The sequence below is a fragment of the Cetorhinus maximus genome, chromosome 17 (genome assembly GCF_964194155.1).
Source record: "Cetorhinus maximus chromosome 17, sCetMax3.hap1.1, whole genome shotgun sequence".
Lineage (NCBI taxonomy): Eukaryota > Metazoa > Chordata > Chondrichthyes > Lamniformes > Cetorhinidae > Cetorhinus > Cetorhinus maximus.
In genome coordinates, this window is record NC_135895.1 from 17,929,229 (window position 1) to 17,954,630 (window position 25,402).

The following is a 25,402-nucleotide window of genomic DNA, read 5'->3' on the forward strand; positions in this document are numbered from 1 at the left end:
TCATGTAATCCTGCATCAAAATATGCATTAAATAAGAACTTTCCATGAGCAGCACACTCGCCTGTGTCCTTCCCCTCCTCCATTGCACACATACTTGCTCTTATGCTCTCCACTGTCTCTCTTATCACTCCCCTCACTCTCCCGCCCCACCCCGCCCCCCCATGCCTCTGTGCTCTTGTACACTAGGAATGGTATGTGACATATTCCATAATCAAATGCAGATTCTTTTTATTCTCCATCCAAGAAAAGTCACTGTGACTATTGAAATCCAATTGATGTGATTTAATTAATTTGTTGAAAATATCAAAGTAAAACACAATTTGTGTTAAAGCCAATTTCTATAAAATGTCTTCTTCCATTGACCTGCAATTTCACAAGATGCTTAATTTTTGATATATTAGGAAATTGAGGTCAAGAATGCAAATTCTTGGGCAAGTTTGGGCAAAATGATGATCACAACTCCATCAATAATAAAATCTTCTAGTGAGAGCTTCAAGTTGTTCAGAAAAGCAGCAATCGAAAAAGAACAACGGGAAAAAGCTTTAAAAGCTCAGGAAGAAATGAAAAGGTGCCATCTTGAGCAAACTGAAAGTGAACAAAAGAAAATGGCTTCAGAGCAGCAAAGGTAACAATTATACCAAATGAGTGGGTTTGGACACGAATAAAAATGGCATTTCTATGTTAGTAGCAACCATTTTGTGATTGTTCTTTCCCCTCTTTGAGGTGATTCATTGCTCAGCTATACACCCGTGAGTACTAGCAGACTTAAAATGCCTCTTATTATGTACGAAATTAGATGTCAAGCATTGACAAGCTTCTCGTTTGTAAGAAATGCCAGAGTGAAGTTCAATTCAGCCCCTACCCATTGTCTATATATATATATATATATATATGCAACAAATAAGAATCCTGCATGGCCTTTTTTTGACTTCCACAAGCCCTAGGTAAAATATACCAACTTCCTAAGGTTCAAATCTGGAACCTTTCCTGGTGATTATGGTAGAGTACCATATCACCTTGTGTATTTCCTGACTAAACCATAAGTTATCCTCTGATAATTTCTGGCCCTTGGTACCAAACAACCTGGAATTTAGCATGGTTAGAATTCTGGCAATCTTGTTTGAATCTCAATGATGGCAAATATGGCTAATGGGTAATATGGAGTGTTACTCTATTAGATTTATGATAACTTGCTCTGGAATATTACAGATAATTAAGTGCCAGAAATGGAAAGTGTTCAATTTATGATACTGATGGATCTTGCCAATATTCATGCAATTGTAAAGACTCAAAGTAGTTATGTTACAGTAAAATGTCCTATATAAGTGAAGATTGCTCAGATTCTCCTCCAATGCTGAGTGATTGCATTCCAAAGTTTATCAATTGTCATACCATGACTTACCATTAGCTTATGATGGGAATGGTTTAGCACAAACCATTTTCACTTGAATTGAATCCTCTGAAAGTAGTAATAGTAGTAGGAGGAGATGAAGTGACACATAGGAAAATGATTAAGCAGCAAGCTTTTTGGGAGCTCTAGCTGCAGGATGCATGCAGGCAATCTAGGACTCTAATTGACCACTGTTGGATGGTTGAGGCTGCAGCACCATTGGGAAAATTTCTAGATGACTGAGTAGCCCAAATTAAATTTCACTATTCATTTTGAATTAGGTGGAATACAGAAAATATGTTGAGGGGTGACCAAAAGCTTGGACAAAGAGATGGGTTTTAAGGAGAGTGTTAAAAGGGTGAGAGCCAGAATGATAAACAGAAGGAATTTCAGAACATTGGGCTTAGACGTCAGAAGAAATAGTTCCCATGGTGAGATATAGAGGTGGGGATTCACAAAGGCCAGAATTAGAGGAGCAGAAAATTTGGGGAGGTAATTCATGGTGCTCATGGAAGTTAGAGGTGGGAAAAGGCATAGCTAACAAGGGATTTAAACACTACCATTTTAAATTTGTGGTGTTGGGGAAACAGGAACTGATATAGGTCTGCAGGAGTAGCCAATCAACCATATTGTTATCAGACTGCCTCAAAGCTCATTTGATGCTTGCGTATAAAGTTGCCAAAAGACCGAAAAGGAGATGGTCAAAACTATCACCATAGAACTTACCTGCCCTGTCGCATCACTGACTGAGTGGGTAGGAAATGTTGCATGATGTGTGCACAGCAACTGCTGATGCAATAGATTTTGTTAAGTGATGACTGTAGACTAGTTTCATAAAAATAACCATTAAAAGAAAAATCTCAATTTGTGTCACTGACTGATCTGGAATTTATTACCTGTCCCTAGTTGTGCTTGAGATGATGGTGGTGGTGGTGTGGTTTCATCTTGAGCCACTCTAATCAGTGCTCCCACATTATTATTCAGTAGGGAGTTCCAACACTTTGGATTAGCAATTATGAAGGAATGATGGGTGACTGTGTCCAAGTCAGGAGGGGGAACCTGAAGGTAATGGTGATCCAAAGTATCTGCTTCCCTTGAATCCCTAGGTTAGAGGTCACTGATTTGGGGAGTTGCTGCCAAAAGAACCTTGATGAGATGCTGCAGTGCATTCTTTGGGTAGCATGCTTAGTGGGGAGGTGGATGAGATGCCAAACAAGGAAATGGCTTTCTCTTGTATCGTGCTGAGACCCTAAAGCAGCATTATTGCACCTTCTGCCTCCCCCTGCCCCAACCACCACCCCCACCCAAGTACTGGGTGTCAGAGAAACAGTCTAACAATTTAGAGACAGTGGAGGGGTCAAGAGGGGTGATGATGAGGTAGAACTGGATGGTATTATTGTACATGTTGAAAACAATTTTGTGTTTTTGGATGATATCAGAGGGCCAGCATGTGGATGACAAACAGGAGGGGGCCAAGGACAGAGGAGTTAGGAGTGCAGATTTAATTTTTTTAATTCATTAGTATATCCAAGTTAGTGCAGGAAAAATCTGTGGAAGCACAGATACTTTGTAAATGCAGCAAAAAATAAGCCTGGCTGTAAATAATTTTTTTATGGCAGAGCTATACAATAATAAATCTTACGACTACTTTGCAGAACAGGAGGCGATAGGAATTTTGCTATAGGTTCAGATGGTTAAGCAGCATCACTTTGTCAATGGGAGAATTTACGTACACAGCCCTTAAAATTTCACCTTGCCATATAAATCATTCTTATAACCTGTTGCATTTAAGGAAATCACAGTTGTCAGACCTTCTAATCCTCAAAATTAAGACCTAATGCATCAAGCATCTCCTATTAAACAGATTCATGTTGGGAAAACTTGCAATGCAAGAGCATTGTCTGTCGCTTCTCAGTTCTTCTGTTGAAAGTAACTCTCAGATGTACATGAGGTATTAATTTCTCATGTAGGTTTCACACCTGTAGTTTCACTCAAAAAAACAAACTTAGTGTGGCCAGTATCAGGCAAATTGGGGATTTGTTTTTTTTTTGTTTGTGGCCCAACGCTATTTGAAAGCCAATCTGTTCATGCAGTGACCCAACAGTGCTTCCAACTTGTGGCGGATTCATCTTATCACTCTTAGTTAGAGCTTGAGCACTTGCATGCTTTCCCAAGTTCTGTGTTTCTCCTCAGGATTAATTTGCAGCTCTGTTCCCCAACCTGAACGGGCCATAATGGTGTCAGTCCTACTATCAAGTTTTTTTTTAAAAATGTTTCCTGAATGTGGCCAATGCTGTACATGTCTAATTGCCTTTTGAATGCTATTGTGGAATTTGAATCCACCATGCTTCCAGGTAATTCATTCCAGATCTTGATGACCATCTGTGTGAAGAAATTTCTTCTCATTCCCCCTCTAGGTTTTTTGCCAATTATTTTAAATCTATGATATCTGGTTGCTGACCCACTTGCCAGAGAAAATAGGAGCAAGCAGGAATTATCAAAACTGCTCTCCTAAACTTGATCTACTCTAAGGAAAATCCCAGATTCTCCAATCTGCACATAACTAAGCTCCCTCATTCCTGGTATTTTAGTAAGCCTCTGTACCCTCTAGAAGGCCTTGACATTCTTATGAAAGTGTAGCACATAGAATTATACACACCACTCCAACTGAGGCCTAACCAATGATTTGTAAACATTTATCATAACATTTTTGCATTCAATGACCATGCTTACAAAGCCAAATATTCCACATGCTTTCTCAGCTATCTTCCTCATTTGCCTTGACACCTGCAAGGATTTTTGAATATGCACCCCTCTGATCCCTCTGCTCTTGCATGCCTTCAAAATAGTACACTTTTTTATATTACAATTCCTTTGCATGCTGTTTCTCCCAAAGTGTGTCACTCCACAACTATACCCATTAAATTGCATCTGTCATGTGTCTGACCATTTCACCAGTCTCTGTCCTCCTGAAGTCTGCTACCACCCTTTTCACTATTCACTATGTTGCTAATTTTGTATCAGTCAGTAACTTTGACATTGTACTCCCTATACCCAAGTCCAGGTCAGTTGTATATAACAAGAGAAGTAAATGCCTGAACACCAATCCTTGGGGGACCCCACTACACAGATCTTTTCTTCAGAAAAGCATCTGTTCATCCCACATCAATTTTGTAAGCAAATTACTACTGCCCCTTTAGTACCATGTTGCTTCTGTTTTCGAATAAATCTGCTATACCATACTTTGAAAGTCCTTCTCTCAACGAGAAAATTCCTTCCAAGCATGCACCCTGTATCTCGTTGCTGACCATGTGATCTTTGGATCTGTTAACTGTCCAGGGTGTATTTATATTATCACTGTTTCTCAGGATCCCAGCATGTAGTTGCAAATCAGGGCTTGTACACATCAAAAGTAGCCAAAGAGCACTAGGCATAGGCATTGCACAAAGTTTTAGAACATTTCCTAAATTTATTTTCTACCTCAAGTTCCTGTTTGAAAACTAACATATTAAAGATTAAGGAAAAGCAACATCAAAAGTAGTTATGTAGCATTTCCCATTAATTGTTTGGAAGTTATTTTATGGTAGGCTATGAGGTGGTAGTCATTTTGTCTAGTGTGCAAACATCTGTTCAACATGAAAGTGTTTTAGCTATTGGCTTCTGTTGCAGCAATCACTCAATATAATAGGATATTGTTAGGAACTAGAGATTGTTTTAAGTAAGTTGTGTGTTTTAGGAATAAGCTATGGTTTTAAGCGTAATTTATATTTTATTTATTTGTGAGGTTAAAAGGGTGAAACCTTGGTCTAGTTTCATTTAGATGTTTCTCAGAGATGATGTCTGCACGTCTGTGGTGTTTGTTTGTATACCTGCATTTTAATGAGGTTTTACAACCCTTGAAGTGGAGAGCTGTGTTTCAAGGGAGGTTAGCAGATTAGGGAAGTTAAAACAAAGTATAAAAAGCTCTGCTGTTGCATAGTAATGGCCCACAGAGACAGGGAGAAACAGAAAAGCAATTTGAGTTCTGTTGATAGGGCATTCCACAGAAACTGCCAAAGCAGGCAGGAAGGGAGCTGCAGGGAGCAGAAGATTGTCCCAGGAAGACAGTAAAGTCAAGGGAAAAGAACAGGAATCTGAACTGGTCCTGTTCTGTTGAATTGAAAGTAAGGAGCAGAGGAAAAGGCTCCAAGTTGAAATCAAAGCTGTGGGGGCAGAATCGAGACAAAGTGGGCTTAAGAGAAGTCAGGAGATCTGAGGAGACAGCCAAAGGTTGATGACTCCATACTATGGGCCTCTGAAACAGTGGTGTTCTGTTGGCATGGCTGAGTCTGAGTGCGCGTGGAAGGTGAAGCTTGAATACGTGTGGCAACCCAGGGAAGAGGAACAAAGAAGCAGAGGTTGAAACCCTGGAGGTGGATCCTTGTTGAAGACGTCCAAGTGAAAGCGTAGTTTGAGAAAAAATTCCAAGGCGAGTTCTTCGTGAATGGAGATTGGAAACCCTTGGGAGATAGATGGAGTTCAGTGAGACCGGTTGGTTCATGGTGTGACGAGTGTCAGAGGAAGTTGATGAGAAATCTATAGCATCTGCTTTGGGTGGCATCTGTCACTGGGTTTGAGTGTGGTGTGTCCAACCACAGGTTGCCTATTGGTTTACATGGACTGTATCCTTACTGTGAAATTAGTGTGTAAGATTTTGTAACTTGTGTTATCCTTGCAAATCTATATACATCTGTAAAGGTATGGTTTTGGGTGAAGGAGTCGTGTAATATAGTTCATCTTTTTCTTGTTTAATAAATGTTTTATTCTTTTGTTAAAACTCTGACTCTGTTCAGTAGCTAGCCACACTCCTCATTTCTAAACAAAAATTAAAAGTTAGAATCTATCAAGCCAGGTACCACACTGGGATCTGACTTGCCCAGTGGTAATCTCAGCTGGGATCATAACAATATGTAGAACCCAGTTGCAAGACTGAAACTAATTTTATTTAGAAAAAAGCATATATTGCAATGATCTAATTTCAAAAATCAGATTGTGTCAAGCAATTCTTGCAGTCTGAACCTGTCAACTGATTATTGCCTTGTAATCACTCCTGGTTACCAACTTTCTTTTGTATTGTATACAAACAAAATTTCCTTTCAAGACGTCACACTGAAGCAACACTTGTGTTGCAGAGAAAAAGAGAAGGAAAGTATTGTGGAAGAGAGTCAAAGAGCTCAAGACGAGGTCGATGAGAAATGCGCAGAGCAGAAAATGCAAGACGAGCATGAGGCACAGCAAGAATCACTAGAAAAAGAAAGAGAGCTGGCCAGGAAAAAGGAACAAGAGCGTAGAAGAAGAGAAGCGGTAAGTAGCCCAAGACAATACTTTCCAAGAAACTAAGACTGTTACTATTTAACTATTTAGTCATTGTAAAATAATGTGAATTGTATTGTACTCAAGGTGGTAGTTTTCCTGATAACTTTTCCATTTCTAAGAAACTGTTTCCACCCATTGGTAAAAGCCGCACACAGGCAATCCTTCTTTCACAGTAGGAACCTAACACAAAATTAATTTGTCATAGCAGTTGAGTCTGCAATTTGAGTTGCTTCTTTGTAGTTATTAAGAAATGCCCCGATTTTGGTGGTGCTACAATACAATGTAATGGACTGGGAGTCAACCGAGTGGTTTTTTTTTTTAAACAAACTACAGTATTTGTCTTGAGCAATTTTAATGCTTAACTACACCTACCCATATTTTAAACAAATTTCCTTGCTCTCCATATATCCATACAGCTGTCCCTGAACATAACCATGTCTTCTGCTTCAGTGGCCTTTTCTAGCAGCTTATTTCATGCCTCTGTTACCCAAAGAGGTCTAAGGAACCCAAGGGTGGAATGGTTCAAATATTCATCTCTGATCAACTTAGTTGCCTCAAAGAACGGTCACTTTTTGCTATGTTCAAACAATCTTACGACTACCATATTGACCAGATATTTTTCTCTCAACCTGGCACCTTTGTCATTAATCTCCTGGGTCTTTTCGAACCTTACCTCAGATTATTTTGGCTGTCATACACACTCAATGCAGGTGGTTAATTTCAATTATCCATCCTCGTCTAGAGATTTTAGTGAACTTATGATAACATGCCCAGGAAATCAGAATAAACAACCCTAAGTAGAAATTGCTTTTAGTTACTAGGAGTAATCTGTCTGGGACCACCCCCCCCCCCCCCACCCCCACCCCCAGTGGCCAAAGAACTTCTTCCAGAGCCTGTGCATCTTGCCCATCGATGGATATCACAGACCTAATCTTCATTGTGCAGCAAGCTCAAGAAAAATGCAAGCAATAGCTACTGCATATGGCCTTTTTTGACTTCTCAAAAGCCTTTGATTCTGTCAACCATGAAGCCTTATGGTGTATCCTCAAATTTGGCTGCCTTCATAAATTTGTCCATCCTCTGCCTACTCCACAATGACATGAAAGCTGTGATCCTCTCCAATGGAAGCACCGCAGACCCTATCTCAGTGAAGACTGGGGTCAAACAAGGGTGTGTCATCACACCGACTCCTTTCATCTTCCTCACTGCAATACTGCACCTCACCTTCAAATTACACATGGGCGCGGAGGTAATCTACAGAACAGACAGGAAACCATTCAATCCAAAACTAAAATCACCAAAGGATGTAGTGCCAAACTTGCGGTGCCAGTGCTATATGTGTTATATTTATATATGTAAATGTGTTGGCCTTATCATTTCTAAATCTTCTATTACGTTGTTTTCCTATGTATTAATCATTTGAGTCCCCAAACGTCAGTAAACCTATGCTTTTTACATGAAAAATATTAGTGCAGGAAGGCATTTTATTTTGGACCATTTGCTATTTTGAATCCTTAATCTTTAGCATAGCTATAATTTAATTATGCAGCAGTTTAATTATTTAACTCAAGCCTATTAAAAGATGAATTATAGAAAACCTTACTTCTCACTGGGGGATGGTATATAGAGGGCCTACTGCTTTTCTTGATTTATATTTATAACCTAGACCTCAGTGTACAGGAGACAATTTCAAAATTTGAAAATGATGCAAGACTTGGAAGTATTGTGAACTGAGGTGGATAGTGATAAACTTCAAGAGGATATAGAGGGGCTGGTGGAATGGGAAGACACTTGGGAGATGAAATTTAAGAGATGTGTGAAATGATACATTTTTGGTCAGAAGAACATGGAGGGGTGACAAAAAATAAACAGTACAATTCTAAAGGAAATACAGGAGCAGAGGGAAGGGGGGCGGGGAGGTGGATTCTGACCCGCTTCTCCAGGTTACTGGATTAGGGGATGTGGAGCAGCCTCTGGGAGGGTACATTTAAATACAGGGTGCGAATACTGCAGTCAGAAGCTAGGGCTGAGAAAGTGTCACCAAGCAAAAGCCCCTGGTGAATCCACAGATAATCAGTTTCATCATTCAGTGAATGAACAAAGTACAAGCAGATCAGTGGAAAGTATTGTTTCCTTTACAGCTAACTTCCACGACCCCCACCCCCCCCCCCCCTTAATGCCAGAGTCAACACCAAAAAAAAAAGTGCAAAATAGATACTGCAAATCTGAATATTTTTAGAAAACAGAAAATATTGCAAATATTCAGCAGGTTTGGAAACATCTGTGCAGAGAGAAACCAAATAGCTTCAAATTTCTTTAGTACGGTACTGGGAAATGTTTGAGATGCAACAGTTAACAGCATATCAGTGCAGGGCCAAGTTAACCTTTTACAATGTGCTTAATGAAAACATCTCAGTATTAACCTAACCAAAAAAAGTTCTAGGAATGGACTTGGGTGCCTGAACAGATCTCGAACTGCCTGATCTTGGCCATGTAGTCAGTCAATCACACAACATCGCTCAATGATCAGATAAATGCAGTATATGGAACTCAAGGATTACTTTAAATTCAGGGAGAGCCATAGAAATGAAAATGATCCCCACTCCACCTTAATACAGGACTCAACCCATGAAACAAAGTGGTAAATCCTTATTTTTGTTGGCAAAGCCTTACCCGAATAGGCTTATCCTGTTAATTACTCATTGCTTTGGTGGTGTTGGGAGGGAAAATGAAACAGTTCCATTGAGGTGTTATTATTCTTTTAGTCATTAAACAGTCCAGTAAGTTAGTTTTTAAAATCAAAAATCAAAATACTTCCATTTAAATAAAAGCAAAATACTGCGGATGCTGGAAATCTAGAACAATAACAAAAATACCTGGAAAAACTCAGCAGGTTTGACAGCATCTGCGGGGAGGGATACAGTTGACGTTTCGAGTCCGTGTGACCCTTCATCAGAACTAAAAGATATAGACATGAGATGAAATATAAGCTGGTAGAGCGGGGTGGGAGGGATAGGTAGAGCTTGATAGGGGGCCAGTGATAGGTGGAGGCCAAGAAGAGACTGCCAAAGATGTCATAGATAAAAGGACAAAGGGGTGTTGACGGTGGTGATATTATCTAAAGGATGTGCTAATGGGGACATTAAGGGTAGCAAGCTGGACAAGCTAGTGTAAGATGGCCCTCGTGGGGGTGGGATGGGGGGAAGGGAAGGGATTGAAATGGGCTAAAAGGTGGAGATGAAACAATAGATCAAAATAAATTTAAAAATAGGTGGGAAAAGAGAAATATATTTGTAAAAAAAACAAATTATAAATTATTGGAAAAAGGGAGATCGGAAAGGGGGTGGGGATGGAGGAGAGAGTTCATGATCTGAATTGTTGAACTCAATACTAAGTCTGGAAGACTGTAAAGTGCCTAGTCGGAAGATGAGGTGCTGTTCCTCCGGTTTGCGTTGAGCTTCACTGGAACATTGCAGCAGGCCAAGGACGGACATGTGGGCATGAGAGCGGGGTGGTATGTTGAAATGGCAAGCGATAGAGAGGTCTGGATCATGCTTGCAGACAGACCGAAGGTGTTCCGCAAAGCAGTCACCCAGTCTGCGTTTGGTGTCTCCAATGTAGAGGAGACCGCATTAGGAGCAGCGAATGCAGTAGACTAAATTGAGGGAAGTGCAAGTGAAATGCTGCTTCACTTGAAAGGAGTGTTTGGGCCCTTGGACAGTGAGGAGGGGGGAAGTAAAGGGGCAGGTGTTGCACCTTCTGCGGTTGCATGGGAAGGTGCCGTGGGAGGGGGTTGAGGTGTAGGGGGTGATGGAGGAGTGGACCAGGGTATCCCGGAGGGGGTTGGTGGGGGGTGTGTGAAGGGAAGATCTGTTTGGTGGTGGCATCATGCTGGAGTTGGCAGAAATGGTGGAGGATGATCCTTTGAACACGGAGGCTGGTGGGATGAAAAGTGAGGACAAGGGGTACCCTATCATGGTTCTGGGAGGGAGAGGAAGGTGTGAGGGCGGATGCGTGGGAGATGGGCCTTCCCATAGGATAGTTCCCTCCGGGACACCCTGGTCCACTCCTCCATCACCACCTACACCTCAACCCCTTCCCACGGCACCTTCCCATGCAACCACAGAAGGTGCAACACCTGCCCCTTTACTTCCCCCCTCCTCATCGTCCAAGGGCCCAAACACTCCTTTCAAGTGAAGCAGCGCTTCACTTGCACTTCCCTCAATTTAGTCTACTGCATTCACTGCTCCCAATGCAGTCTCCTCTACATTGGAGAGACCAAACGCATCTTCGGTCTGTCCACAAGCATGACCCAGACCCTCCCTGTCGCTTGCCATTTCAACCTACCACCCTGCTGTCATGCCCACATGTCCGTCCTTGGCCTGCTGCAATGTTCCAGTGAAGCTCAACGCAAACTGGAGGAACAGCACCTCATCTTCCGACTAGGCACTTTACAGTCTCCCAGTCTTAATATTGAGTTCAACAATTTCAGATCTTTCCTCCATCCCCACCCCCTTTCCGATCCCCCTTTTTCCAATAATTTATAATTTGTTTCTTTTTACAAATATATTTTTCTTTTCCCACCTATTTTTAAATTTATTTCAATCTATTGTTTCATCTCCACCTTTTAGCCCATTTCGATCCCTTCTCCCCCACCCCCACTAGGGCCATCTGCCACTAGCTTGTCCTGCTTGCTACCCTTAATATCCCCATTAGCACATCCTTTAGATAATATCACCACCGTCAACACCCCTTTGTCCTTTGCTGACATCTTTGGCAGTCTCTTCTTGGCCTCCACCTATCACTGGCCCCCTATCGAGCTCTACCTATCCCTCCCACCCCCCTCTACCAGCTTATATTTCATCTCATTTCTATATTTTTTAGTTCTGATGAAGGGTCATACGGAGTCGAAATGTCAACTGTATCCCTCTCTGCAGATGTTGTCAAACCTGCTGAGTTTTTCCAGGTATTTTTGCTTCCATTTAAAGTTGCCTGGGAGTTCCCTCAATTTGAAACATGGAAAAGTGATAAGTGAGGTTCATTTCCTTTGTCCTGCTCAACTGACCCTGCCCCTGTGAAACTTCTTCACCAATCAGGATGCTCGCAAAAACTTTCTGGCCAATCCCCAGAGCACATGTAACTTTCGGACCAGAATGTAAAATTGGCAGAGGAAAGAGCGCAAAAAATATGAGGACGCTGGTTTAAACATTATGTTAAATAGCTGCATCCTCCTCCTGCCACCTTCAGGACAATACAAATTGTTTTGTACTTGGCACCACGTCTACATATATATATATATATATATATATATATATATATTTTTGTAATTAACATTTTCCTAATTGCTTTAAAAACGTAAATTGCATTCAGGACCTCGATCACTGACATTTGTACTCTTGGTGCTCATTTTGGAGCATTATACATTCTAATTGTAGTAGCTTTAGATATTACTTAGTTAACACGTTACTGCTGCACAAAAATGTACCAAGACATCAGGACAAGTGTAAAGGGATTTCTCAAAACATGACAAACCATGAGAGAAGACCTGGCAGTGGTGCAGGAATTGTTTTCGAGGCTGCTGCTCATTTGATTTATATTAATAAACTTTGTATTAATAATGACTGACTTCCGAACTACATTCTTTTGCATCCTTCATTATGATTTTTGTTCATGTGGTTTATCTGGTTTGGGACCCTTTAACTTTTCTAGCACCGCCCGATTGTAAATTGAAATTGTGAAATCAGGGGATCACTGCTGGGAATTTTTGCAGATTCCTACTTCTTGGTTTGATAGCCTGAGCAAATTCAGAAGAATGACTCAGTGGCTTTCCACTAAATAAAGGCCACAGTGGTGTGAAAAATAATTAACTAGTTTAAAACGTGTTTAAAAGGACAAGCTGATTCTAAAAGTCTTTCACTTCAAGTCTTTACTGTGCACTCTTCCAGAACAAAAGAAACAATATCATCTTTAAAAAGAAATGTCAGTACTTTTAAGAAAAATTTTAAAAATAACAAAAACACTTAGTTTATCTGTGATTTGGTTCATTTGTAAAGTTGACATTTATGGAACCAAATAACGATTCCTGCTATCCTTCCAAACTCCTCCCCACTCCCCTCCCCGCAACCTCCCCAGCAGCACTGCAGCAACATGTAAAATTGACCTGACAGACCAGCTTCAAAAAATTGGAACTCTAAGCACTCCTTTCTCCCGGGCCCTGGTCAGAGATGCTGGAGCAGCGTTCTGGCAGCACTACACCCCTGAAAATCACTCTACACTCAGCCATTGAGCTTCAGTCTTCAGATGAAGGTTGTGTGCGCTCACTCAAACTAAAGCATATGAGAACATGGGTCTTTCACTAAATACCTCGAGAACTAAGGTCCTATTCCAACCAGGTCCTACAGCGCAGCACCTCCCCCCACTCCCCCACCCCTGCCGCATCGATTAAGATCAATGATGAGACCCTGAAAACGTGGCCATTTTTCCAAATCTTGGGACCCTTCCTCTCGCAAAGGCAGACATTGCCTCCAATGTGCCAACTCAGCTCACTGAGGAGAAGAGTATTTGAGGACCTGGATCTCAAACCTGAGACAAAGACCATGGTTTCCAGGCAGCAGTGATACCCTTGCTCCTATACGCTTCAGAGACTTGGACAACCTACAGCAGGCACCTCAAGGCATTGAAAATACCATCCGTGATGTATTTGCAAGATCCTCCAAATCCTGTGGCAAGGAAGGTGGTCCAACTGCAGCATCCTCCCCCAAGCCAACATGCCCAGCATCAAGGTACCAATCATTCAAAACCAGCCCCGTCATTCGTATGCCTGACGCCAAACTCCGGAAGAAATTGCTCCACTCGGTCGCAGCAGGAGACTCCCAGTAACATAGCGGAAACACTTTAGGGATTTCCTCAAAAGCATTCTTGAAGAGATCAAACATCCCCACTGACTCATGGGAGACCCTGGCTTGTGACAGGCTAAAATAGCGAAGGTTTATTCGGGAAGGCACCAAACACACACTTCGTTGGCAGAACGCAGAAGCGAAGTCGAGGCAGCAGAGAGAGCGCACAAACTTCCGAAAAACTCATACCTGACCCTTCAAGCATCACCTACCCCACATGTGGCGGAGTCTGCAGATCACTGGTTGGACTAGAGTGGAAGCAAATCATCCTCAACCCCAAGGGGCTGCTAAGAAAAAGGAGGATAATCTATACCTCCCATAAGATCATCCTCCAGCATTTTAAAGTGGTAGATCAATCCTATAGATCTTGATTTTGCAGTTTAAAATACAAACATTTTATGGAAGACAAACCAGTATTAGTAACAGCCATTTAGTTATCTACTTACAGCAGACATCCTTCTCCACAAAACGGTGAACAAAATAATATGGGAAAGCTAAGAATTAAGCCAATCCTTTTGTAATTAGCATCTAAATTTTCTTTTTCTAGGAATTCTTAACCACTTAAACCATTTCTGGGAAATTCAAACTGATTTTCTGTCTTACAGGAGTTTCAACGTAATGGGTTTCTCTTCTGAGATTTTAAAAGGAATTCATAGTTTTAAATAGAATGACTCTCGAGTACAAGTCAGGAGTGTGATGGTATACTCTCCACTTGCCTGAACGAGTGCAACTCCAACAACACTCAATGCTCAACACCATCCAGGACAAAGCAGCCTGCTTGATCACCCCATCCACCACCTTAAACATTCACTCCCTTCACCATTGGCACACAGTGGCAGCAGTGTGTACCACCTACAAGATGCACTGCAGCAACTCCCCAAGCCTGCTTTGGACAGCCCCTCCCAAACCTGAAAACTCTACCACCAAAAAGAACAAGAGCAGCCGATGCAAGGATGCACCACCACCTGAGAGTTCTCCAAGCCACATACCATTCTGACATGGAACTATATTGCTGTTCCTTCACTGTCACAAACCTGGAACTCCCTCCATAAGGTCACTGTAGTTGTACCAACATCACAGGAACTGCAACAATTCAAGAAGGTGGCTCACCACCACCACCTCAAAAGGCAACTGGGGATGGGCAACAAATCCTGGCTTTGTCAAGAATAATCTCATCCCAATGAATGATTTAAAAAAAAAATAACCTTTATCTCCATTTCTTTACAGATGGCGACTACCATTGATATGAATTTACAGAGTGATATTATGGCAACATTTGAAGAAAATCTTTATTAGAAATCTTGGAAATAATTTGGACTCAGATCATGCAAAAGTAAATATCGTATCTTCATGATGACTGAGATGATCTGAAATGACAGTTCTGAGTTTTGCATTCTTTTCAGCATATTCTGGACATTGGTTATTAACAGACCCTTACATCAGTTTGACCACCAAATGCTTACTGCGATGCTCCCCATACACAGAGGAAGATGGAAGAACTTGCATTTGCATAGCACCTGTTGTTCTTGCATTTTTCAAATATCCCAAAGCTCTTCACAGAAATGAAATGCATTGTGCATTTACCATTATGTTGGCAAACTGTTTGGGGTTTATGGTTCCTACTAGATAAAGCAAACTTGCAAATGGGGCAACATGTCCCTTTTGTCCCTTTTAAAAAAACCTGAAGTTAAAAGAGAATGTGATCTATGTTTTGAGTATTTAGGGATAACTGGTTTATAACACAAAAGATCTCAGAAAAATGAAAATTTCATCTACTTGCACAAATGGCTTACAGCTCATTGTAGTTACAAAACTTTCATTTTGAATTAACCAGTTTACAGCAGTGATGTAATTTCAAATACTTGTATTGGAAAAGAATTGAAGGGACAAGGAATAATATTCCAAGTTAACTTAGAGAATCATACTATTCAAATAAGTTGACTGTTACATTAGGGAAAAAGATGTGATGTAATTTTTTTTCTACCCTAATGTTTTGACCTTGGCATTAAAATTATTGAGTTAATAAATATGCATGTTGTGATTTTCTTTTCACACTTGGCATCAGACATCAAATAAGCAGGTTTTCTTTTAAAATGCCTGTGACTGGATCTCACTATTTTCTGTAATTAGGTTGCATTTCCAAAATTTGCACTTTCCTAGTTTCCCTGCTTTGGAACTGATGACATATTTGCAGTTGCTAGCAACTAGATAAAAGTGAAGAATTTTTCCCTTTCAAAAACAATCTGCAGTAGTTTTTCTAATGTTATTGTTGAAGTTTATTCATCAGTGTAATGTTTCAGTATGCGATCTTTGGTTTTTGGGAGGAGATAGTAGTATATTTTTGACCTCGTGCTTTCCATTACAACTCCTGTTCCCTCCAATCCAATCCACCCCTCTAAACTCCAGTTATCCTTGGTTAATGTCTTATTGAATTTGTAGGACTTGCGTTGAATGGGGGAACTTAGTGCACAATGGATATTATGGATGAAATAGTTTTGTGTACACATGTAGATAAACCCAGAAGAAAAATATCTGTTAGAGATCTGTGGTATTATGAGGTTAATGAGAGAATTATATACAGTCAAACTTTAGTTGCACCAAATATAGTGGACATTTTTTAACCTCTTTTCCTATTAATTACTGATTATTGTTCTGGTTTTTGTCAGTATATCTGTGCATTAATTTGTATTAATTCTTCACAAATTGGTTGTTTGTAATCTAGCATTTACTGTATGAAGTTGATCCATGTGCATTTAAAAAAAAACTATATGCATAAATTTAGCATATGATTTTGTATTTCATCATTATAGAATGAAACACTGAACATGTTGCATTGTTGACTTTAAGAATGAGCTGGTCACATTTGGTGTCAAATTTCTCAAAACAGCTCTTTTTTTTTAAGGGAAAACAACCTCTATTAATGTGATGGTCTAGCTATGTTATCTTTCTGTTCCATTTAGAATTTTTGTTTTGGAGATGAGGTCACTGGTTCTATTACTGAATGTTTTGTTACATTCATTCTGTAATAAACTAGCACTAAATTTAAAGTCTTTCAATATGTCTGATTATTGCCATTAGTATTGTTCCTTGGAGCTGCCTTTTTGTTGGCTATTTATAGTTTACTTATATATCTTAAAGATCTCAAGATTAAGACTGTCCAGCCAAGCCATTTGGTGTATTGATATGCTGAAATGGATGGATTTTTAATTTGCTGACTTGGAGTAAAATTGGCATTGTATCTCCAATCTCCACTCCCCTCAACCCCCCAAAATGGCTGTGGGACTCTAGGACTAACTTTGATTATTTTGTTTAGGTCTGTCAAATCAGGCTTGACTGAAGATGTACATGCATTAAAAGCAATGTAAGCTTGATTTGCAGCAGACTTCAAAGTTGTCAAAGCATCACCATTTCATAACAATCAGAGGATATGTTGCTACTTTCTGCTATGAGGCAACCTTGCCTGACACGGAGCACAGCATCTCAATGATGCACTCTGTCCAGTGAACTGTACCAGCTGAGATCTTTCAAAGTAGCATTCCTGCAGTTCACCATCTAGGTAGATAGCTATTGTTCCTTTGGGTATGCAACTGTCAGCATTTCTCAGCAGTTGCCTCTCTCTCTCTCTCCCCAATCTTTTGATGAAGTGCCGAATCAGATGTTTCTTTTCCTAAAGCCTAACACTTTATGACCAATTGATAAGAAATACAAGGCCCAAGCACCTTATTGCCCAGTGCAAATTCTTGTGTAGCTGGTCATTCATATATTGCTGGGAAACTGGCAGGCCTGACGTCCCTTAATTACATATCACTATTGGCATCAATATACCTGTTGTTTACTCTGAGAACCAGGTTGAATATAGAAGGTTCAGAGGGGAATTGAAAAATCAAATGAGAAGCAAAGGGAGTATGAGAAGAGACTGGCAGTAGCATTAAAGGGAATCCAAAAATATTTCTATAGCCATATTATTAGTAAAAAGGTGATAAGAGATAGGGCCAATTAAGGACCAAAAAGGGGATTTACTAATGGAAGCAGGGAGAATAGCTGAGGTATTAAATGAATGCTTTGCATCTGCCTTTACCAAAGTATATACTGCTGCCCAGACCATCTTGAAGGAAATAATTTGGACACTAGAAGGGCTTAAAATTGATGATGATGAGGTATTTGATAGGCTGCCTACACTTGATCTTGATAAGACACCAGGGGACCAGGCACTAGAGTGCAGCTTGAGCTGAGTGAGAAGCTAGGAGTTTGGTGAGTGAGGGAGTTTGGTGAAGGGGCGAAGGAGGTGCTCCTTTCTTCTACCTTTTTCACCCTCCAGTGTTTGGTTCTTACATCGGTGCAGCAGAAGAAGCTGATTGGTGAGTAGCTGGTAAGTTCTTCTACTCATAAGTAGTTTGTAAAGTTAAGGTTTGCTGGGCAGCTCAGCCAAGTGCCCCCTGTGGTATGTGGAAGTCGCAGACACAACATGTGTCCTAGACAAACACATCTGCAGGAAGTGTCACTGGCTGCAAAAGCTTGAGCTCCATATTTCAGACCTCGAGCAGTGTCTGGTGTCACTGTGATGCATCTGCGAGGCAGGGCGCTAAGTGGTTGTATCGCAGCTTAGGAGCATGCAGGCAGAGGGAATGGGTGACCGCCAGGCAGCCTAAGAGAAGTAGGCAGGTAGTGCAGGAGTCTCCCCGAGTCGATCATCTTTGCTAACCAGTTTTCCGTTTTGGATACTGGTGAGGGAGATGGTTCCTCAGAGCAGTGCAGCAAAGGCCAAGTCTGTGGCACCACAGAAGACTAAGCTGCAAAAGAGGGGAGAAAGAAGAGTGGAAGGGCAATAGTTGTAGGGGATTTGTTAGGGGAACAGTCAGGCATTTCAGTGGCTGTAGGCGTGACTACAGCCATGGTGCCATGGTCATGATTTCACAGAGCAGCTGCAGGACATTCTTCTGGGGGAGGGTGAACAGCCAGAGATCATGGTCCACATTGGTACCAACAACATAGGTAGGAAGAGGGATGAGGTCCTGAAAGCAGATTTGAGGGGGTTAGGAAAGAAATTAAAAAGCAGGACCTCAAGATCAGTAATCTTGGGATTGCTCCCAGTGCCATGTGCTACTGAGCATAGGGATAGGAGGATTGAGTGATTGAACACTTAGCTGGTGTGGGAGGGAGGGTGGGTATCAGATTTGGACCAGTTCTGGGGGAGCTGTACAAGATGGACAGGTTGCACCTTAGCAGGACTGGGACTAACAGGAAGTATAAAAGTGGTAAACAAAATTAGAAGGCAGGCGAAACAAAGGTGAGCATCAACTAAGATCAGGATGTGGAATAATTATATAAGATGAAGTTTAAGGGCACTCTATCTGAATGCATGCAGCATTCGCAACAAGTTAATGATTTGAAGGTACAAATAGAGATAAATGGGTATGATTTAATTGCCATTACAGGATGACCAGTACTCTGAACTGAATATTCAGTGATATTCATATTTAAGAAGAATAGGCAGAGGGGGAAAGGATGTAGGGTAACACTTAGTAAAGGACAAGATCGGCATGTTAGTGAGAGAGGATCTTGGATCGAAGGATCAAGATGTAGACTCCGTTTTGGTGCTAAAACAGGAAGGGCCACCAAACTGTAGTGGTAATGTTGGGCACTGAATAAATCAGGAAATTAGAGCTGCATGTTACGTGAGAAATACAGTAATAATGGGCAACTTCAATTTACATAGACTGGATAAACCTAATTTGCAATAATGCTTTGAAGGATGAATTCCTGGAGAGTGTACACAATGGGTTTCTGGAGCAGTTTGTTGAGGAATCAACAAGGAATTGAGCTGCTTTAGATTTAGTATTATGCATTGAAAAGGGGCTAATTAATAACCTTGCTGTAAAGGGGCCATTACAAATAGTGACCATAATATGATAGAGTTTTACATTAAGTTTGAAAGTGATATAGTTCATTCTGAAACTAGGGTCCTAAATCTGAACAAAAGAAATTATGAAGGTATAAGGGGCAAGTTGGCTATGATGGATTGGCAAAATGCAGTAAAAGATTTGATGGTAGACAGGCAATGTCTAATATTTAAAGAAGTATTATGTGGTTGACAACAAATATACATTCAACTAAGACACACAAACCCAGCAGGAAAGTTGAATCAACCGTAGCTGACAAAAGAAGTTAAAGATTACACTAGATCAAAGGGATTGGCTTGGCTCAAGGCTGCCAGGAAAAGTGGTAAGCCTGAGGATTGGGAGCAATTTAAAATCCGAGAAAGGATGACCAAGAAACTCAACTGGTATATCGGGATGCATCATGGGATCACCCAGGCTTGGCCAAGTTGAAGATATTCATTTTAAAGGTGTCTGCAGTTTCTTTATAAAAAAAAAAATTAAATGAATATGACCTTTTGGCCAGGCCAGGAAGTTGGTGACTAACCTATGGTAAACTAAAGGAATGTGACCCTTGGGTCAGGATAAAATAAATGGCCTATGAATCATACTGTAATAAACTGAATTGCTTAACCTCTGGGTCAAACTGAGATATGCCAATGTCCTGGCACAGCAGCAAAACATCTGGATAGAAAAGCAAAGTTCATGTTTTAGAATAAACTGTGAACATCGTTTGTGCTAAAAGCATTCTGTGATTGTTTTACAAATTCCTCTCTAACTGCAGCAGGTCATTTCGTGTATATGATGTAAACTCATTTGTAATTAAGGATGTAACAAATTAGACATACAAGATAAGAACGTTGAGTTATCCCAAAGATGGTGTGTGTATATAACTGATAGAAACTGTATAACTTCAAATTGCCTTTTAGAGCATTATAAAAGGACACTTCCCCTGTGTGCACACTTGTACTGAATAAAACTGCTGATTAACTCTACCTACAGTTGACTGTGTCATGCCTTTTAGATAATCCACAACTAAACTAATAAAGGGAAAAGAGAATATGAATGCAAACAAGCGAGTAACATAAAGGCAGATTGTAAAAGCTTAGTTAAGTATCTGAGAAGGAAAAGATTAGCAAGGACAAATGTAGGTCTATTACATGTGATAACTGGATACTTAGAAAATAATTATGATTGGGCAGAGTCAACATGGATTTATGTAAGGGAAATCGGATTTGACAAACCTGTTGGAGTTTATTGTGGCATAGATGAAGGAGTACGAGTGGATGTGGTGTATTTGGATTTTCAGAAGGCCCACACAGGAGGTTAGTAAACAAAATTAGAGCACTTGGCTATGGACTGAGAAATAGTTAACAGACAGAAAGCAGAACAGGAATAAACGGGTCATTCTCAGGATGGCAGTCTTGTTACTAGTGGAGTACTTCAAGGATCAGTGCTTGGGCCGCAGCTGTTCACAATCTATATAAATGATTTGTATGTTGGAACCAAATGTAATATTTCCAAATTTGCTGATGACACAACTAGGTGGGAATGTGAGGTGAGGAGGATGCAAGAAGGCTTCAAGAGAATTTGGACAAGCTAAGTGAATGGGCAAGAACATGGCAAATGGAATATAATGTGAATAAGTGTGGAGTTATTCACTTTGGTAGAAAAAAACAGGCAGAGTTTTCTTAAATGATGAGGTTGGGAAGTGTTGATGTCGAAAAGGACCTGGGTGTCCTTGTTCATGAGTCCATAAACTAGCATTCAGGTGCGGCAAGCAATTAGGAAGGCAAATAGTACGTTGGCCTTTGTTGCAAGGAGATTTGAGTACGGGAGTAAAGAAGTCTTGCTACAATCTTATAGAGCCTTGATCAGCCTATAGCTGGAGTACTGTGTACAGTTTTGGTCTCCTTATCTAAGGAAGGATATACTTGCCATCAAGGGAGTGCAACAGGGGTTCACCAGACTAATCCCTGAGATTGTGGGACTGTCCTATGGTGAGAAATTGAGGACATAGGCCTGTATTCTCAACTTTTGAAGAATGAGAGGTGATCTCATTCAAACTTACAAACTTCTTACAGGGCATGACAGGGTAGATATGGATAGGATGTTTTCCCTGGCTGGTGAGCCTAGAACCAGGAGGACAGAGTCTCAGAATAAGGGGCAGACCATTTAAGACTCAGATGAGGAGGAATTTCTTCACTCTGGAGGGTGGTGAACCTTTGGAATTCTTTACTCCAGAGGGCTGTGGAAGCTCAGTCATTGAGCATTTTCAAGACACAAATCGAAAGATTTCTGGATACTAATGACATCAAGGGACATGGGGATAGTGGGGGAAAAAATGGCATAGAGATTGATGATCAGCCATGATCTGTCTGAATGATGGAGCAGGCTCAATGGGGCAAATGGCTTACACCTATTGCCTATATTCCCAGGACCGGATGAGATGCATTCAAGGATACTGAGGGAAGCAAGAGTGGAAATTGCGGAAGCACTCATCATAATCTTTCAGCCTTCCTTAAACTCGGGGTGTTTCCACACTGGAGAATTGCAAATGTTACACCCTTGTTCAAAAAAGGGTGTAAAGATAAGCCTAGCGATTACAGCCAGTCAATTTAACCTCTATGGTGGGAACCTTTTCAAAATGATCATTCAGGGGAAAATTAATAGTCATTTGGGCAAATGAGATTAATTAAGAAAAATCATCATGGATTTGTTAAGGGAAAATTGTCTTTCACTAACTTGCTTGTTTTTTGATGAGGTAACAGTTGATGAGGATAATGATGTGATATGTTGTACATGTACTGTACAACAGATTTGTGAACATAAGACCATGAGACATAGGAGTAGAAATTAGACCATTCGACCCATTGAGTCTGCTCTGCCATTCAATCATGGCTGATAAGTTTCTCAACCCAATTCTCCCACCTTCTCCCCGTAACCTTTGATCCCCTTACCAATCAAGAACCTATCTATCTCGGTCTTAAATACACTCAATGACCTGGCCTCCACAGCCTTCTGTGGCAATGAATTCCATAGATTCACCACTCTCTGGCTAAAGAAGTTTCTCCTCATCACTGTTCTAAAAGGTCTTCCCTTTACTCTGAGGCTGTGCCCTCAGGCCCTAGTCTCTCCTACTAATGGAAACATCTTCCCCACATCCACTCTATCCAGGCCTTTCAGTATTCTGTAAGTTTCAATCAGATCCCCCCTCATCCTTCTAAACTCCATCAAGTATAGACCCAAAGTCCTCAAACGTTCCTCATATGTTAAGCCTTTCATTCCTGGGATCGTTCTCATGAACCTCCTCTGGACCCTCTCCAGGGCCAGAACATCCTTCCTGAAATACGGGGCCCAAAATCGCTCACAATATTCTAAATGTGGTCTGACCAGAGCCTTATAAAGCCTCAGCAGTACATCCCTGATTTTATATTCTAGTCCTCTCGAAATAAATGCCAAAATTGGATTTGCCTTCCTAACTACTGACTCAACCTGCAAGTTAACCTTAACAGAATCCTGGACTAGGACTCCAAAGTCCCTTTGCACTCCAGATTTCTGAATTCTCTCCCCATTTAGAAAACAGTCTATGCCTCTATTCTTCCTACCAAAGTGCATGACCTCACACTTCCCCACGTTGTATTCCATCTGCCACTTCTTTGCCCATTCTCCTAAACTGTCCAAATCCTTCTGCAGCCTCCCCGCCTCCTCAATACTACCTGTCCCTCCACCTATCTTTGTATCATCTGCAAACTTAGCCAGGATGCCCTCAGTTCCTTCATCTAGATCATTAATGTATAAAGTGAAAAGTTGTGGTCCCAACACTGACCCCTGTGGAACTCCACTAGTCACCGGCCGCCATCCTGAGAAGGACCCCCTTATCACCACTCTCTGCCTCCTGCCAGACAGCCAATCTTCTATCCATGCTAATACCTTGCCTCTAACACCATGGACTCTTATCTTACTGAGCAGTCTCCTGTGCGGCACCTTGTCAAAGGCTTTCTGGAAGTCCAAGTAGATAACATCCATTGGCTCTCCTTTGTCTAACCTACTCATTACCTCCTCAAAGAATTCTAACAGATTTGTCAGGCATGACCTCCCCTTGATGAAACCATGCTGACTTTGCTTGATTTTACCATGCACTTCCAAGTATTCTGAAATCTCATCCTTAATAACGGACTCTAAAATCTTACCAACGACCGAGGTCAGGCTAATCAGCCTGTAATTTCACGTCTTTTGCCTCACTCCCTTCTTAAACAGGGGGGTTACATTAGCGAGTTTCCAGTCCTCTGGGAGCCTCCTTGATTCCAGTGATTCCTGAAAGATCACCACTAATGCCTCCACTATCTCTTCAGCTATATCCTTCAGAACACTGGGGTGTAATCCTTCTGGTCCAGGTGATTTATCCACCTTCAGACCTTTCAGTTTTCCTAGCACCTTCTCCTTGGTAATGGCCACCATACTCACCTCTGCTCCCCCGACTCTCTTGAACTTTGGGGATGTTACTCGTGTCTTCCACCGTGAAGACTGACGCAAAGTACCTATTCAGTTTCTCCGCCATTTCTTTGTTCCCCACTACTACTTCTCCAGGGTCATTTTCCAGCGACCCAATGTCCACTTTTGCCTCTCTCTTACCCTTTATATATCTAAAAAAAACTCTTGCAATCTTCTTTTATATTACTGGCTAGCTTACCCTCATTTCTTTTTAGTTGTCCTCTGTTGGTCTTTGTAGGCTTCCCAATCCCCTAGTTTCCCACTGCTCTTCGCCACATTGTATGCTTTCTCTTTAGCTTTTGTGCTGTCCCTGACTTCCCTTGTCAGCCATGGTTGCCTCGTCCTCCCTTTAGAATGCTTCTTCTTCCTAGGGATGAATTTTTGCTGTGTCTCCCAAATTACTCCCAGAAACTCCTGCCATTGCTGTTCCTCTGTCTTTCCTGCTAGGCTCATCTCCCAGTCAATTCTGGCCAGCTCCTCCCTCATGCCTCTGTAGTTTTCTTTATTCAACTGTAATACGGTTACATTTGATTCCAGTTTTTTCCTCTCAAATTGCAGGGTAAATTCTATCATATTATAGTCACTTCCTCCTAAGGGTTCCTTCATCTTAAGCTCCCTTATCAAATCTGCCTCATTACACATCACTAAATTTAGAATTGCCTGTTCCCTAGTGGGCTCCACCACAAGCTGCTCCAAAAAGCCATCTCGTAGACATTCCACAAATTCCTTTTCTTGAGACCCACCACCAACCTGATTTTCCCAGTCTACCTGCATATTGAAATCCCTCATGCTCATGGAATAAAAGAGACAGTACTGACATGGATACAAGATTGGCTGAATGACAGGAAACACAGCAGTGGTTAATGGATGTTTTTCAGACTTGGACATAAGTTTATAGCGGAGTTTGGTGTTAGGACCCCTGCTGCTCTTCATGTATATTAATCACCTTGGTGCAGAGGGCACAATTTCAAACTTTGGAAGTATTGTCAACTGGGGTGAGGATAGTGTTGAACTTCAAAAATACATGGATAGGTTGGTGGAATGAGCAGACACTGGGCAGATGAAATTTAATGCTGAGAAATATAAAGTAGTTTATTTTGGTAGGAAGAATGTGGAGAGATGATAGAATATAAAGGATACAACTCTAAATGTGTTGCAGAAACAGCGAGACCTGGGTATATATGTGCATAAATCACTTAAGGTGGTAGGACAGATTAAAAGAGCAATTAATAAAGCTTTATCAATCGGGGCATAGAGTACAAAAGCAAGGAAGTTATGCTAAGCCTGTATAAAACACTGGTTTGGCCTCAAATGGAATATTGCGTCCAGTTCTGGGCACCACACTTTTTAGGAAGGATATGAATATATTAGAGAAGGTGCAGAAAAGATGC

At 41.1% G+C, this 25,402-nt stretch overlaps 1 protein-coding gene across 1 annotated transcript in view; it reads left to right on the forward strand.

Annotated features, from left to right (window-relative positions):
- LOC144692210 (bromodomain-containing protein 3-like) overlaps nt 1-16,671 on the forward strand; it is a 90,488-nt gene extending 73,817 nt beyond the window's left edge. Inside the window, exons 16-18 of the mRNA XM_078560781.1 lie at nt 402-625; nt 6,562-6,733; nt 14,869-16,671. Coding sequence (XP_078416907.1) covers nt 402-625; nt 6,562-6,733; nt 14,869-14,937 — 465 coding nt within the window. The 3' untranslated portion in view covers nt 14,938-16,671. The remainder of the gene's footprint in view (nt 1-401; nt 626-6,561; nt 6,734-14,868) is intronic.
- Nucleotides 16,672-25,402: the final 8,731 nt, after the last annotated feature.